Source organism: Oenanthe melanoleuca, chromosome 1 (assembly GCF_029582105.1).
Source record: "Oenanthe melanoleuca isolate GR-GAL-2019-014 chromosome 1, OMel1.0, whole genome shotgun sequence".
Taxonomy (NCBI): domain Eukaryota; kingdom Metazoa; phylum Chordata; class Aves; order Passeriformes; family Muscicapidae; genus Oenanthe; species Oenanthe melanoleuca.
The window spans coordinates 32,246,309-32,262,783 of record NC_079333.1 but is presented as its reverse complement, the minus strand read 5'-3'; the positions used below and the strand labels follow the sequence as shown (position 1 = coordinate 32,262,783).

Sequence of the window (16,475 nt, the reverse complement as noted above, 5' to 3'; positions counted from 1 at the left end):
AAGATTTGCAAAGGAGATGCAAAGTAAAAGCATATAAACCAAGACAAACAGAAAACACCTGCAGATCTGTTATTATGATAACTGCAGAAGTGAGTTGCCTAACTTGTACCAAATGACAAAAGCTCTGTCAAATGTGAGCTATTGGTTCCATGCACGCAATTACACTTTACCTTGCCAGTACTAGATACCACAAAAGCATAACCACTTTGAAGGGGACAATCAAGTTTAAGAATAGGTCACTCAAAGAAATGTAAATCCATCTTCTTGGGAAGAAGAAGAAATAAACAAAAAGGCAGTTTTACAATCTAGCATTAAAATATCTACTCTATTCCAGCGGCCAGATATCAGGCAAGATTTTGATCTTCTCTGACAAACTAATGCCTCTTACTATGGTCTGGTGAAGTACAACTGATTAGAAAACACCAGTGCTGAAATCAAGAGGGTTCCACTCCTCTTCTGAAAAGCCCTTTTAAGGCATTTTTTTTTTTTTTATTAAGCTTCACTCAAAGCATAAGTGAAAGCAACTGCATATTACTTCTTACCAAGGCAAAGGAAGGTGACAAAGGCTTTAGACTGGAACATTGACTGACTTCAGATTGTCCCTTACTTACTTATTCTGGATTTTACTTTTCATTTTGCAAGCACTGGGTAATGACAGCAACCAGGTAGCTTCATCCAATCACAGCGTCAAGCAAGTCAACAGATTACTTTAAACTTAATTTTTTTCCTAAATTTAGACTCCCATTCATCTCCAGTATGTGCAAGTGAAAGGGCCTTAAACCTGAATTCGTAATTCTCCTTAAAATATAAGATATGCTCTGGGAACATAAGACAGCCAATCACGGAAACAAAGCAACATAGCCAAGCAATCGCTGATGTTGTGACTGCAGATTTTTAACTGACCATAACTGATTCCTTTACTACACAAATTGTTTCTTAAGAAAATGCCCAATCAATATTATAATTCAGGTTTGCCATGCAGTACAGTAAGATAAAACTTAAAAAAACAAACTCAAAACCAATGCACACAAAAATCCCCAACAAAGCAGTGCAAGAAAAAAAATGAAGTGAATAAAATCTTGGATGGGCTTTGCTTTTAGATTTGACCTATCCCAGGGTACAAAGCAATGTCAAATGCAACTGCACAGACAAACATTGGAAATAACAGTAAAATGCTGATGTTTTTCAGTAAGACTGTTTCAGTTTCTCAAGAGAGCAGCTCTTGTGAATCATCCACTGAGTTCCCCCCAGAGTAGAGCATTGCAGAAAGCAGTTGTATTTACCCAAGAGGTTAATAATCCCTTCGTTATATGCCGCAAACAGTCTAATGGCATCTTTGAAGAGAAGCATGAAGGCAGCATTAATTACACCATTTGTAAGTTCATTGCTATTAACCTGAGAAGATGAGAGAAAAAGTTAATTGAACTGGATTGATCTCTTACTGGAAAACTTATAGTTAAACTCCAGCACGCTGTCTCAAGACAGGCTTTCCAATCATCTCACTGGCTATCAGGGGAAAGTAACACCATAACAAACTAACATCTTCTCCCATCACAGAATTAAATCAAATCATTTTGGCAGACATTTTTGTTAGACAATCCTAATGTTAACTAACATTACTAAAATACAGAGGGCAGAAATAATCAGCTTTTCAATAAACAAGCAATTCTTACATAAGGTACACAATAATAACACAGTAATTTAGCACAAAGCATTCTTTCCAGTGAGCATTGTATCTTTTTTTCTGATTTCTTGGGGGTATACCAATGAACAAAATTATTTTTGCTCTTTAGGCTGTGCAGAGAACATGGAACAAGTTCAAGACCTTTAATCTTGACCTATTTTACATGTTTGCACAAGAAGTTGACGGTATGTTAGAAATGTACATGCTGCTAAACTTACATTAAAATCAAGAAGTGCATCCATTTGATTTTGTATAATTGGTACAGTTTTTAAAAGTTTTTCTGTGCTCATTGTTCTCATCACTCCATCAGCCCTGTTGTGAATAAAAAGCAAAAATTCTTCACATGAATTTTGAAGGCAATTGTTAGTAAGAAACAACAGAAAACATATCAGGTCATCAGAGAAATCATTTATGTTTTTGCCATACAAAGCCATCCTTATGGTGTTTAGGAATGATGTCTAGCCAATATCACCATAATAACTCCAGTGCAGAAAGATAACAATTTATTTGGTCAAAATATGAATCCAAGATGAAGTTTTACTCAGAGAAAATGCAATTGATAGTGTTTAGAAATATAGGATGGTTATAATGCATCGGGTAACAACAAAAAAAAAAGCTCTAAAGATTATTTTTTAAGCAATTTTTATATATTCTTTTTTCAATCACCCAATTATTATTTTGTGTCAGTTTGGATTCTTTTCAACTTAAAGAGGTAAGAAAGAATAACAAATATGCAAAAAGTTGTATGTTTTTCATGCTTTTTCAAAAATATTCTAGAGACTACATGAAATTTCCTCTATATTACACAAAAGAGAAAGTATATAATCTACTGTGAAAGACTTGTTCAAACTTTTTTTTTTAATATAGGCTTCCATGCATACCATCTTTCATTCCTTTTCATTAAACTGTTAATGTTTAAAGATAAAAGATTATAATAACAGAAGTAAAATATGTTTTGTAATATACACTATTGAGTAGTTGAGCCTTTGTGTGTCATGGGAGATACTCAAAAGAGAAAAGAAGTCATTGTCTGTATTAAGCCTGAGCTGACATCAGTATTTCTTTTGAATTACAGGACATATGAGAAAACTTCAAGATGAGTAGAACAAAATGCAGTCCTTACCCTCTTTTTACTTTAGTGAAGTCAAAAGCCACCTGTCTATAGGAAACTGCCTTTTCATTCAAATACCTGCTATACCGCCTGATAAACGTTGACATGTCATAACCTAAAAAACAAGTTTTAGAGGTTTAATACCTACCTAATCAAAGAATAAAAATGTTACTCAAAATAAAGTGCAAAATATTAGCACAAGACAGCCCCATTAACTATGCAAATTGTGCAAAAATATAATCTGAAAATAACTGCGTACGTCATCGTATTCACCATGCAAATCAAACCGACAATACCACGAATATCTAGACAACCTCAACTATGCAAAAGTTTACACTTCACTTCCTAAGGAAATTACTTCCACAAGCAAAACAAAGTATTTTATGCAAGTTCTCTTATACTACAATAGAAATTACTATCAAAAAAATTAAATGATGCATTCACAAAGGCATTCACATCATCTCTGCAATTTTGTCTCATTTGCAACTGAACAGGAAAAAAAAAAAAGCTTTGATGGAAACACTACAATATGACAGAAATTTTTCTGTGTTAAGAGAGGAGTGATAGGAAATATTTTGATAACTGTCAATCTAGGGGTATAGACTCAGAAAGAGATCTGTTCATAGTCTATGCTGAGAACATAGGAGTTAAAACTCAAGAAAATGCCGATTTGGTAGAGCCTTGGTTATAACTGAGAGGGTTTCTGTTCTCAGGCAACCACTTTGGCTGCCTGTTCTAGTATACTTCTGGCAAAGATCAGAAAAATATAAGAAGAGTACACAAAGTAAGGAACCACCTAAGGAGAAAAAAACAATGACAGCTACATGTATGGTCAGATCTGCACTGAAGTGCAGCATAACAGCTTGGAGGACTATTTCAGTTGAAAAATCTGAACCAGAGAAACACTTATTTGCCCACCGAATTAGTCTCAAAGATAAATGGAATGGTCTTTGATCAATTTCCCAAAAAAGTATTTTTTATATTTTTAAGATACAGATCTTGTCTCACTGACATGATGTGATGCATTTTTAAAAAAATAAGCTAACAATCAAAATTGCCTCATTTGGAGAGGTCTATCTCTATAGAAATAAGAGGAATACTAAGATCTGTATCGCTGAGAAAGTCAAAAGCCTTTAAGTAAGCCTGTTAGAAAAGATGCAACATGTTCCTCCAGCAGACAACTCCTGCCACACCATTACAGCATTTTATTTAATAAATGCACTCTGGGGTAAAATGGACACAAAAGTTACTTCCTAAATGACAGGGTTCATTAGAGTAACCAAACTGTCTTTGTCGTTCCTCAGCACATTGCTAAATTTTAATGAAAAAAAGACACCTTACCTTGCAATCCACTTTTGTCTAGGAAATTGCTCAAATTAAACAATGTGTTTCTGGACGCCAGATATTGGATAAAACGCTAGATAAGAGAAAAAATTGAACACTTTTACTGTGTTACCAAGGAGAAGGAACTGAGGTAACAGTACTAAAAACTTTTTATCCAGGCTATAAAATTCAGCCTTTCTGCCTTAAGACTGACTTCAAATCTGGAAACTATTAAAAAAAACAGATAAACTATCGAAGTAAACCAGTTATTTTTTAATGCATAAATCTGTGAACAAATCCCAGTAGCATTTTATACAAACGCCTTGTTTAGTCAGCTTACTTTAAGCCAGAATACGGAACTCTGAACTTCTGGAAAAATCCCTCCAAATACATTATCATTTTACATGCTCATAGTTGATTCACTGATTTCATTTTTATAACAACTGATTTAATTTTATCAATTAGCCAAGTCATCTTTGCTCAGCATACAATCATAATGGTACTTAGCTTAAATATGAAAATAGGGTGATGTAAATGTTAGCTTGCTTATAAATCAAATATCAAGCACAAAAATCCATATAAAGCATTGATACCATCATAATGCTTCTAATTATACACAATTACAAATTATGCTTCACAAGGTGAATGATGCTATTTTCATGTTCCACATTTCAGATCACTGACACAATTTTATAGGAAAAAAAGTTTGTACAGAGCTGCTACTAAAAGAAACCAATCATTCAGTTGCAAGAAACATTTTGACAAAAGACAAAAAACAGTGTTGATTGGTGGAACATGTACTACTTCGTCACTTCCATTAGCATATGTAGATTACATAGAAAAAAGTGGAAAAGAATAAAGGCACTCAGTACCTAGTATAAAGGAATTAAGCCAAAGCTGGCAGCACCATCCCTGGAGGTATATAAAAGACACAGATGTGGAATTTGGGGATATGGGTTAGTGGTGGGCTTGGCAGGGCTGGCTTAGCAGTTGGACTTGATCTTAAATGTCCTTTGCAATCTAAATGGTGCTATAATTAATTTGCACTCACATTGTTCAAGTACTATTTCCAACTGTGAAAACTTTCATTTTGAGCAGCATTCACCCTCACTACCTCTGTAATATATTTGGCAAGCAAAATTTGTTTGGAAATTCTATTCTTAAAGGAAAGTACTTCAGACAGTAGTCCCATGAAATACCTTTAATTACTATGAACTCTTTTGTTATCAGTTTAAAATTCATATGACTCAAAGTGCAAAGTGTGTAGACTGTCTTGAAAAATTAACCCAATGAAAAAGTTTAGGCTTCAAGTCATCAACAGAAGTTTGCCCTCTTGTGGCTTAGTTAGCTTAACAGAATAGATTTTCACCCAGACCAGCAATAACTTGCAAGCGAAACGAGTATATGTTTAAAAACTTAAGCTCCCCCTCCAACCCAGTCAGAGGAAGTCAGTCAGAGGAAGCAGTTCTCTGAATGCAACCTGAAAAGAAACATTTTGGTAATTTGCTAAACCTATCTCAATTCCAAAATTTATGTAGCTTTCCTTATTCTGACTGTCTGCAGTAAAAATGAATGTTTACAAACATTTTCTAAGAAAGCCTTAGAAATATATTTTTCCGATTTTTTTAAAGGCAAAACATTCAAGCTGCTGATATGCTTGGCTGGGTATCTCAAGCAATAAGGTTCCAGAGGAATTCAAATTGTGAGACAAAGCAGTTTATTCCTTTTTGTGTAACTTGGGGTTATGTTTGTGAAATTGTTCAATTGTTAACAGTTTGGTGTTATTTCACCCTGTCCTAGGGTGACCCTCAAAGCCAACTCATAGGCACACATTTGTTTTCATTGCAAGAGATTAGTGGGTGATGGTAGAAATTAATCTATAATCAAGTTATCTAGGAGAAAAGACTAGAGGGTTAGTCCCAACATGAGGGTAAAAATGTTTCCATTTTTGGCTTTTAGAATCCCATGTGAGTTAGTTTTTCTTGGGTTTTTTCTTTCATCATTAGAATATAAACATAGAAAAAAGTACTCTCAGCATTTGGGACACTTACTTTTTACTCTAGAACTGCACACTTTGAAGTAGAAACAGTAGAGACAAACAGAAAATGAGATCTGTGTTCATGCAGAGTTGGACCCAAAAAGGCAAACCCAAAGACTGTCTCACAAAAGGAGTCAGTGGAAGCATTTAGCTGACATTTACAGGAATAAGGAGATGCAACTCCTTATTCTCAGACATATCATTTTTATATTACCTCATTTCCATACACCATTAGATGATGGGTTGTGATAAGAGATTTGAAGACCACTACCCAGCTACTGTTGGTAGTTCTTTCAAATAAACTGTCTGCCAGTTGTGGGATGTTCACATTCATCTCATTTGTGCACTGGATTAAATCTGCAATACAGAAATTTGTGTTATTATCAATTCTGTGAAGGAAGATCAATAATGTTGATCAGTACATTCTTTTTATGTAGTAATATTTCTGATGAAAACTGAGGGGTCTTCCAGTAAAATAAATATTGAAAAGCACCATGTTTTTGGCCTATCAGAACTTTATAATACAAAGTTCACACTGCTCACTGCCAAGATTCAACTGCTTTTGCAGCTGCCTTAGAAGGCCCTGGAGCAGAAGTACGATAATGATTTGCACTACCTCTGAATAACAACTCTCAGATTTCAAACACCTAAAGCATCAAATAGCAAAATAATTATTACATGGTACCATTTAATTAAGTTTTACTGGAAGATTTTGACTAGAATTAACTGTAATCTCAGATTTCTGGGCTCTTAATGGATCAGTATACCCTTTCAGACATCGGTTCAAAGTGAGTAATAAAAGATTCAAATACTGCTTAGTCTTGATACAATGTACCTTCAACACCTTCAAAAGGGCAGAGGAAATGTCGGGTGGAAAAAGGAGTCTCTAGCAACAAGGCCAGAAACTGACATTAATTTAGTTCAAGCAAAGTTGGTTTGGTCCTAACCAAAGAGATGGTTAGGAGCACAAGACCTGAGGTTGGCTAGCTAAAACAAAGCTTTCCAATTTCTGTTTAGCTGGACTACTGTGTCATTTATGTGTCACTTATGTAAACATTTCAGCACAACCAAGAGAACAATGTATCATACAGTAACTTATTTCCAAAGGCTGATGAAGAATGACTTAAGATCACAACACTACTTGACAAATACAACAGAAACAACTATATGATAATACAGCTTCCTATTATTTAATACAAAGCTTAACTTAATGCAACATAGTAGCAATGAAGTTTTCCTACTATTATCACTCCAAAAATAATCCAGTAATTTTCACTCAAACTGACAGACCTGCCAAAGGTTGCAGTTCAATAACAATCAAGACTTCAGAATGCCCTATGCCTGCCTAAGGATTACCAAGACATACTGGAAACACCCATTTAATCTGAAGGCAAACATTTCACCTTTGAAGACAGTTTTATATCTTGCTATGAGCAACCATTCACCTTGAAGGACTCCTGAAAGACAGGACCTTCCTTCAGCCAGAGCAGCAGGTAAGCACAGCTACCACATACTCAGAACTAATACGGTCAGAACTGAAAAAGCTGCTATTTACATGTTTAAGTATTAAAGGAAGCAAGCAGGAAATTATTTCCACATTCATAAATGCAATGAGATGGAGAGATAAATATTCTTTTATCTACAAGTAAAATTGTGATGACTACAGGCATTCATGACCTCATTTTTAAGTCATGGTTATCTATTATTGGATGATGATTTGGGGCTGTTAAGACAATGCCAGGATATTACTCAGCAAGAGACGTGATCTGAACTGGATCATTAAAACCAAGCCCTGCAGCTTCTTCACCTTCAGGTCTTCCCTCCTAAATAATAACACAAGCAGATTTGTGCAAGGCTATCTGGCAGGAACATATATTAAATACAAAGGTATACACTGGATGTCAAGTCATACATTTTGTCCTAAGAGGTGCCAGTGCATATTAGAAAGTGAGAACTTCTATTCCTAAATGCAACATTTGTCAACAGACCAGCAGTAAAAAAAATAATACAAATGAAGAGGTGGCACTTGAAAATCCACTATTTAAAAATATTTTTAAAACCCACCCCAAATAAATATCCAGTGTGGATTATATTTTGTGCTGGGACAAAAGTTGTCTGAAATGCCACTGAACTTTGAACTTTGCAGCGTATAAAAGAAAATGGGCTTACTCTGTAACCCTCAGAAAATCATCCCTCACAGGACTGATGAGTGTTTATGTGAAAAGCATATGAATGAACCCTGAGGGGGGCACAGAGGGAGAGAGTGCAAGTACATTATGAGGAACCAGTGACCAGCTGGGAGAGAGCCTAGGCAAGAAGAGAAGTACAGAGGCAACCCCAGCCTTCAGTGGAAGTAAATTTGCAAACACAAACAAGGGAGCCTCTACAAAACTGCAGCTACTACAAACTAAGTTTAGTAAAACGTGAAATTTCTCTCTCTCCAAAATGCTGATTGAACAGATGCACAACAATCTGGTGTGTCTTAATACCTCAAAGTACCTACACACATACATCTCAGAAAAGTCAGATCTCTCTGAAATTTCTTTCGAAAGTATTTTCATGAGCAATGCTAAATAGGCAAAGAAATACTTGCACAGCTACAACCAAATTAGAACAGCAATTTTTGTGTTAATTATATTATAAGCAGCATAGTACAGACAGCAGAAGACGGTATCCTTCATCCCACACTGCTGCACTACATCCCACACTGCATATACAATGTTCTTACTTGTTTATCCTATTCCCACAAACACCCTTCATTAAAGGAGAGGAACAAATATATAGCTATTTTCACATCCTACGCTTAACACAACTCGTCTCACACCCACCTGTAAAAATACTAGCTATGTGTTTGGAAACCTAAGGGCCCCAAAGCAACATATCTCTAGTCTGCTACTTACTGGAAATGCTATGAGCAATACCACAGGCAGGTCTATAACTAAAAGGTAAAGCACTAAGGGGAACAGCTTTCATCTTAGGGCAAAAATAGAAACAAACAAAGTAATCAAGAAACCAAAAGATAACCCTTGGTGAAAGAGCGATGTCTGTTTCATTGATCATGTTATCATGGGAGTCGAGGAGGAAGAATGAATAGTTACCCCCATCAATACTACAGAAAGGAAAGAAATTTTATGTATTGACCTTCTGCATTAAGGCCCAGAGTATCTCACAGCAGAAAAATAAACTCTCCTGGGAAATATAAACCACCTAAAATCATAGATTTCTGTGATTCTAAAATCTGTTAAAACTTTCACAGCATGAGGCATACAGCATACAGATAACAAATGTCATTCCTTGTTTCAAAGAAGGCAGCAATTAGCAACAATATTAAGTTTGCAGTTGGCTGGGAGACTTATATGGGGAAAGCTTAGGCAGCAACAAATGCACAGTAATTTCCACAGATGTGGCTGGGCACAACCAAGGGAAAGGCTACGAGGTTGCCCAGGGCGTAAAGCACATGATGCACAAGAAGTGGTTGAAGGAGGTGATTTTATTCCACCAGCAAAACAGAAGGCTGGAGGCAGAAAGAGGGAATATAAAGTTACCTTCAATCAGTTATTTCTTGCAGATTCATAGAAAAAGGATGAGAAGCAAAAGGGAAATGGTCAGGCACCATAGCCTGCAAATAGCCAGATCTGTTAATGCTCAGCATGGTTTAAATACTGGGGTTCACAAAACCTGAGCTCCCTTCCTATCTAAAGTAATTTACAAACCTATGCAACATCTATGAAAAGAGAGAGAATAGAGGCAGGGAAAACCAGAAGTGAGTTACAAAGTAAGTTCAAGTTGGAAAGAGTAGTCCAACAGGTATTCCTAAAGATCAAAAAACCTTAGACTTATTTAAGTGATTGACAAAACATTTTTTTTTTGAGAACACCATTTACCTACCCACACTAAGTCATATATCAAATTTCAGCAGAGGTTTCAGATTCAAAACTAAATTTTCCATGAAAACACTTGTAGCTTGTTTTTAAATAGTGTGTAGATTTTATTTTTATTATAAGAGTTAAAACTTTCACCACCAAGGGACGTTCATGTAATTCAGTTCTGTTTGAGTCTTTTTCCATCAAAGCAAGGGTTTTGCAAGGAATCATAACAAAGGTCTGGCCAATAGGCATTTCAGCAACACTTGAAGATTTGCAACTGCACCTGCACCAAAGCAAGCATATTGCCTAACCCTGTTCAAGTTAACTACTGCAAAACATACAGTACAATACTGTACAATACTCAGGCTTAGAAAAATAATATACTTTCACCTCCCAACCAAGAGTTTTACAGCCTTTCAACCATTCAGCCTTCATCACAGGAAAGAACCAAGCAATCCATTGCTTTATGCAATTCATAGTTACAAGGTGAAAGAAGTAAAAAAGGTGCAAAGTAGAGTAAAAGCAGAGCACGATCGAAGATTTATAAGCAAGAAAGAACCAACAATCACCTACACAAAGCAGTTGCTACAAGGCTATGATCAAGTATGCTGTCTACTTCACATTTGGCATGTAGATGTGGATTAGCCACCCCATGATCATGAGTCTTGACCCATGGCAAACATGAGGCAGTCAGGCTGGATAATAAAGCATCAAAGGCATCTGTCCCAAAGTACCCCAGAGAATGTGTGTGCTTTCAGCATGTGCCTGTGACCTAACTCATCGTGCAGCACCTCGTTCTGCACCAGGCAGCCTGCTAAGACAAAGTTAGGAAAAACTAGTTTCCTTCCCCACAAAAAAAGAAGCACGAGGTATCCTGAATGAGTCTTTTGATTTGTTTTCCCAGAATCTTACTCAATTCACAGTAAGATTATAGAGAAACAGGCTGAGAATAGCTTTTGTTAACAGTTTAATTTCAGATACAGTTTCAGACTGTGTCATTTGTGGTAACTTGACAAGGAGACTGAACATAAGCCAGATTTACATACTTCATGTACATGCAGTACCTGATTATTTCCAGTGGTTTACCTGTATCTCTCATTTTGAACAATATTTCAATTCATAAGTATCAATCTGAAAGTATTTACAAGAATAAGATCTTCCAGGCCAGAATGTGTGCCCCACACTCCAGTTACTCCAAAATAGGTCAAGCAACTGTGACAGATATCCATCTTGTTAGCTACTGCTTTTTCATCTTTTATACCACAGATACTACCTAGAATAAGCAAGTAATTGGTTGTATCTTGCAAGTTACTGAGAGTTGTGCCATTAAAAAAAAAAAACAAAACATAATGGGAGAAACAGTATCCTTTCAGTAAGCAACTGAACTAGTGATCATCCAACATGAGTAGGCAGATAGTGCCAAGAGCTATACACATTACATCCGTCAGTTAAAAAAACTACAAGAATAATAAAAGAAGATTTAAATACGTATTAGAGGATCCAAAGAGCCAAGTCACATCACATTAAGTTTACTGGTAAATTTAAAATTGAAGTCAACACAGCAAACGTGTTTCTTTTTTTAAAATAAAAAAGGAAATATAAAACATTTCTTGCACAAATTAATATTGATGCAACTTATGTCCACTAGAGGAGTTCAACAGAACACAATTTAGAACCTCTCAAACAGAAGAGATAACATGCCATGCCAGTGGACTGACACTCACGACGGAGCACTTGTAGCTAATCACAATGGTGGAATACAGGACAGTGTCTATCCTTAAGATCATTTTAGTTAAAAGTGTGCATTTCCTCATGGTCAATTCCCCTTTCACCTAAGGCCATACAAAATGATTTTTAGATTTGAGCAAAAGATTTAATAATTATTGATATAGTGCTATTTTGCTCTCCTCCAAGGGACCAGTTTCTCAACAAAACAAAAGATTCAAAGCCGACACACTTTCATTTTATCATACGTTTGGAAATGAGTGGGAAAAATGTTGGTGTCTCAACCCAAAAGCTGAAACAAAAATAAAATACTAATGGAAAAGACACAGTTATCTACACTCAAGTTAAATTCCTTTCTCTGGCTGCCTAGATTTCAATTCATACCATGATTTTCAAATAGTACCAGCTTCCTCCATGGTAGGGTCTCATTTTCTTCCTGTTCTACACAAATATTTGATCACCGGAACAGAGCTGCTCCTTCATTTGGTCTGCAATCTTAATCAAAATGCAAATGGCTGAATCTAAAAATCTATTAAACAACTAAAACATTTCCAAAGAATAGGTGAGAAAGAATGTGACCATTTCCCATCCAACAATGCACCGTGTAGCAGCAGTTAACACTGACAACTTTAGGAATTTGGTGAAAAATTTCAGAGATCAGAAGTCAGCAAGTTCACATCAAATTGGTTAATGTGATGAAAAATTATTTGGTTTATGCCATTGAGAAGACAGCCACTACTAAAAAAATTCCTTCCTTTGATTTTTTGTTAGGAATACAGCTACAGCAAGCTTTAACTATTTCTAAACAAATTTTACAGGTTTAAGATGAACATTCCTCTGCTTACCCTGAGAGCTCATGATCTATATGCCCATGTAGATTTTAAATAGTTCTGTTAGAGGTTCTGGGAAAGCACACATGCCTGCCACATCTTTCCTTCCCAGAAGGACATTGAGAAAGTTTCACAAGAGGGGGGAAATATGGGTTATTGAGAAGGGCAGGGGGTGGGGAGGGGGTGGGTGGGGCAGGAATTAAAGAAATAAACATGTTCCAGTTACAGCAATGTAACATTTGTCAGCAGATCTGAAACGAAGGAGAAACTGAATTTAGCATCAAAGTTTTTCACAGTCCATTTTTATTTTGTTATTAACTGAACTAGAAGTGTCTTTTTAACCAGAGTGGGTTGCATGAAATATAACACAAAATGCTAGAAATATTAACCTCTGCATAGTAGATATTTTTTCCAATTGTACTTTTTTTCTTCAAACTTCTATAACAGATCATCTTCCTTCCTTGATTAATTGGCAAGTCAGAGTAGTCCTTTATTTCCAAAAGTTCAATAAAAAGTATAGAGTTTTTCAACTGGCTACAGATGACAAAAGATATTTTGGATTATGGAGGCTATTTTTTCTATTCACCTTGACACAACGATTGTGAAGAGTGTGCTCTAATTTTATCCAGTTACAAAATTAACAAAATTGAAATGACTTCATAAATACATACCAGTTTTATTCTAGCAAAGCTCTTTGAAAACATTTCTAGAACGTATATAAACAATGTTCTCTAATATTTAAATATCTGGATGATTTACTTAACTGTGCCATGAAAGGACACTTATAAAAACTTCAAGAAATCAGAAATACAAAAATAAGAACAAAAGCAAAAGGTTTTCTGTAAGATCTATAATTAAAATCTACTTCTACAGATTAACAGTTCTGATAACTGCAAACCCTAACACATTCAGATCTGATTCTACACATTCAAACGGATATTTTAAAAGCAGATAACTTAATGTAGGCATAAGGTAACTTTCAAAATATTTTCCCACTTCTTTCACAGGTGATGTCCTTATGAAATATGGGAAATTGGATTAGAAAGTTCCTGGATGTAAATAAGCACTTTTCATTATAAAACTAAGCATTTCATCTAAAAATAATACTCACAATAATTCTTAACATTAATGCAAATGGGTAAAATTTTAATTTTTATAAAAGAGGATTCTTCCTCAAAACGATACATTTGGTAACTAAAACTTAAGCTGCAAAAAACAGGGATACCTCAAATGACATACTAGAGTGATCAAACACAATGATGTTAAATTTCATTCTGAGCCACTCACTAAAGGACATTTAATCTGCTGAATTTAATCTGAAGAATATTATATAACACGCATGTATTTGAAAACTGAGTGAATAGTTCAGTATTTTCCTAATTAACAGAAAACATCTACGTTTGCAGTTTAAATCAAAATATGTCATAAACACACTTTGTTCTAAATTTTGTAACAAACCACTTTACTAGAAGTGGTTTACTATATCAGGTTGCCTCATGGCTTCACCCAAGTCCCCTCAAGAAAGTGGACAAGGAAAACTGGACCATACATTTTAAAATTAACAATAAAAATTACCACTGAGAATTCCTTCTCTGCATACAAACAGCATCTTAACAGCTACATGCACCAACTTAGGAAGCAATTTATAGAAGAGTCAAAGAAATCTGAGAAGACTCATTCTATTCTGAGCTTTCCATGTTTAAAAAGAACTATGATTTAATCTAATTTATATTAGATAAGCATGATAAAAAAATGCAGAAAGACGATTTATTATAATGTTGAATAACTTGTCTTATAGCCAAAGGTTTATATGTTCATTTCATCAAGCTGCATCTTGTCTGTTTCCAGTTCCAATTCAAACGAGACTATCATATTCTCTCTCCTACTTAAAACCTCTGCTTCTTATTGGAATTCTTAGAAATTACTTTAAATCTCTATAAGTAACCCTGTGAACTCAGCATTACTGCCTCAGGTATCGTTTAACTTTTTCTCCTATAACAACTCTTTGAGTAACTTACTTCTTCTGTTTGAGAACTGTAGAAACTAATTAAGATACTTTCTGCAAAAAATACAGTAAAAATTAGTTCAGTTGAACAACTGCTTTCAATGAAGAATTCTCTGAAAAACACTAGTAGTGCCTACCAAAACTTGTAAACAAACAAAGCACTGCTAAATGAAACAGCAAAAGAAGTTTAAAAAAATCGGAAAGCACAACTCAAACCATTAAGTAGGTCACACAATTTTCCTTTTTCTTTTTACTCTACTTTATTTTAATTCTTACATACTGGAAGGTGCCAGATTACCACTTGATTTAGTATTCATAATGGTTATTCAAACTCCTCTAGTTACAAATATTGTGAAAATGACCAGTGCAGCTATGTTACCTTTTGAGATTTGATTTCTCAAGACAGACTTGAACATCACTTTTGTTGTCTAAACTTGCCAAGTACCCCCATCACATTTTAAAGACTAACATTAAAATACTGCTAAATATTGCCTCAACAGCTCCAGCCACAGATTGTAAATATAACATTCTCATTTCAAATACATTTGTATCATTATTCCAGAAACAGTTACAACCAGATTTACACAAGCTTTCAGTGTACCTTGACAGAACAAAAACAAGCTTGAGCAGTTTAGAAAATAAACACACCATCACCATAATTCTTGCTCTTATCTGCTTATCTAATCAGATACATTTCTTCTAGGAAAAAAAAATGGCAATTTTAGGCTGTTCAGTTCATCCTGCAAAGAATCATGTTACACATTCAGACAAGAGAAGCTGATTCTCTAAAGCTCAAGTGCCAGATCATCATAGCAGAATAAATTACTTATACACACACTTAGGATCACCGACCTATAAAATAATTCATGTTGGCCAGAATCTCTGGACAGCATATAAGTTCCAGTCAGTTCCTGCAGACTCTTGACTAAATATACAGGTTGTTGGAGCCTGGATTCCTCTGAGGAATTATCTTCTAAAGACATCCAGTTGTGGAACCACTATCAGTGACAATTAGTTTTGTTCAGTTTTATGCCTCTTCCTTTACCTCTGCATATAAGGAAAGGCTATTAAGCTCACAGCTGACCAGACTTGGAGCTAATGAAATTGGCATCTATAGGTACTGCTACAAGTTTTCTCATTACTGCATGACCCCAACATTTCTACCATTCAAGCTGAATACAAACCATAGCTTAACTCACCTAGATCTTCATGCAAGTTTAACACATTGCAGAAGTTAATTATTTTAGACCAACATAAATTCATAAGATATATAACCTACAGGATGTTTTCACAACAACTTATGACAAACAGGGTGGTCCCATTCCTGTCTCTACCTGCAAGCATTCACACACTTCCATTGCTTATGTTACATCAGCCCTAGTGTACTATTCTGAACCATACTAACTTCTCATAATGGAAAAAACCCACACAAAAACCCCTGACCTCAGTGGTGGTGGGTGGGATAATGGGCATGACACATGAGGTGACACAACACAGCATAGTTTTTTCATTATCCTACAAGATAAAAAATGGCTCACAAAATACCAAAATTGGCAAAAGCCACAACAAGAAAAGGAAATGATGACATGCAAAGGTAAGAAGAACGAGAAGGAAAAAGGGAAGTGGACAAGTCCTCCCACTTTTGGCACCAGCGAGTGACTATTACTCAACCATCCCACTACAATCATCCTCTGTTCTTCCAAGATGTCTGCCTTGGCCTTCAGTGGTTACTGCACATATCTACAGTTCCATATTTTCTTAGATTAAAAAAGAAATTCCCCTTGTGCTTCTCACTGGAGACTCAATATCCATACTCTCTATAAAAAACTCACAATGGAAAAACTACTATTTTTTTCTTAATAAAATAAATAATTTTCTTTCAACATTTCCTAG

The 16,475-nt window shown here is 35.3% G+C and overlaps 1 protein-coding gene across 4 annotated transcripts in view; it reads right to left on the bottom strand.

Annotated features, from left to right (window-relative positions):
* Positions 1-16,475, bottom strand: part of PICALM (phosphatidylinositol binding clathrin assembly protein) — a 64,245-nt gene that overhangs the window by 32,009 nt on the left and 15,761 nt on the right. For all 4 annotated transcript variants that reach the window (XM_056496719.1, XM_056496801.1, XM_056496873.1 and 1 more), the window contains exons 2-6: positions 6,371-6,513; positions 4,137-4,212; positions 2,808-2,910; positions 1,903-1,996; positions 1,284-1,395 (exon numbers count right to left, since the gene is read on the bottom strand). In XM_056496719.1, the coding sequence (XP_056352694.1) occupies positions 1,284-1,395; positions 1,903-1,996; positions 2,808-2,910; positions 4,137-4,212; positions 6,371-6,513 (528 nt within the window). The remainder of the gene's footprint in view (positions 1-1,283; positions 1,396-1,902; positions 1,997-2,807; positions 2,911-4,136; positions 4,213-6,370; positions 6,514-16,475) is intronic.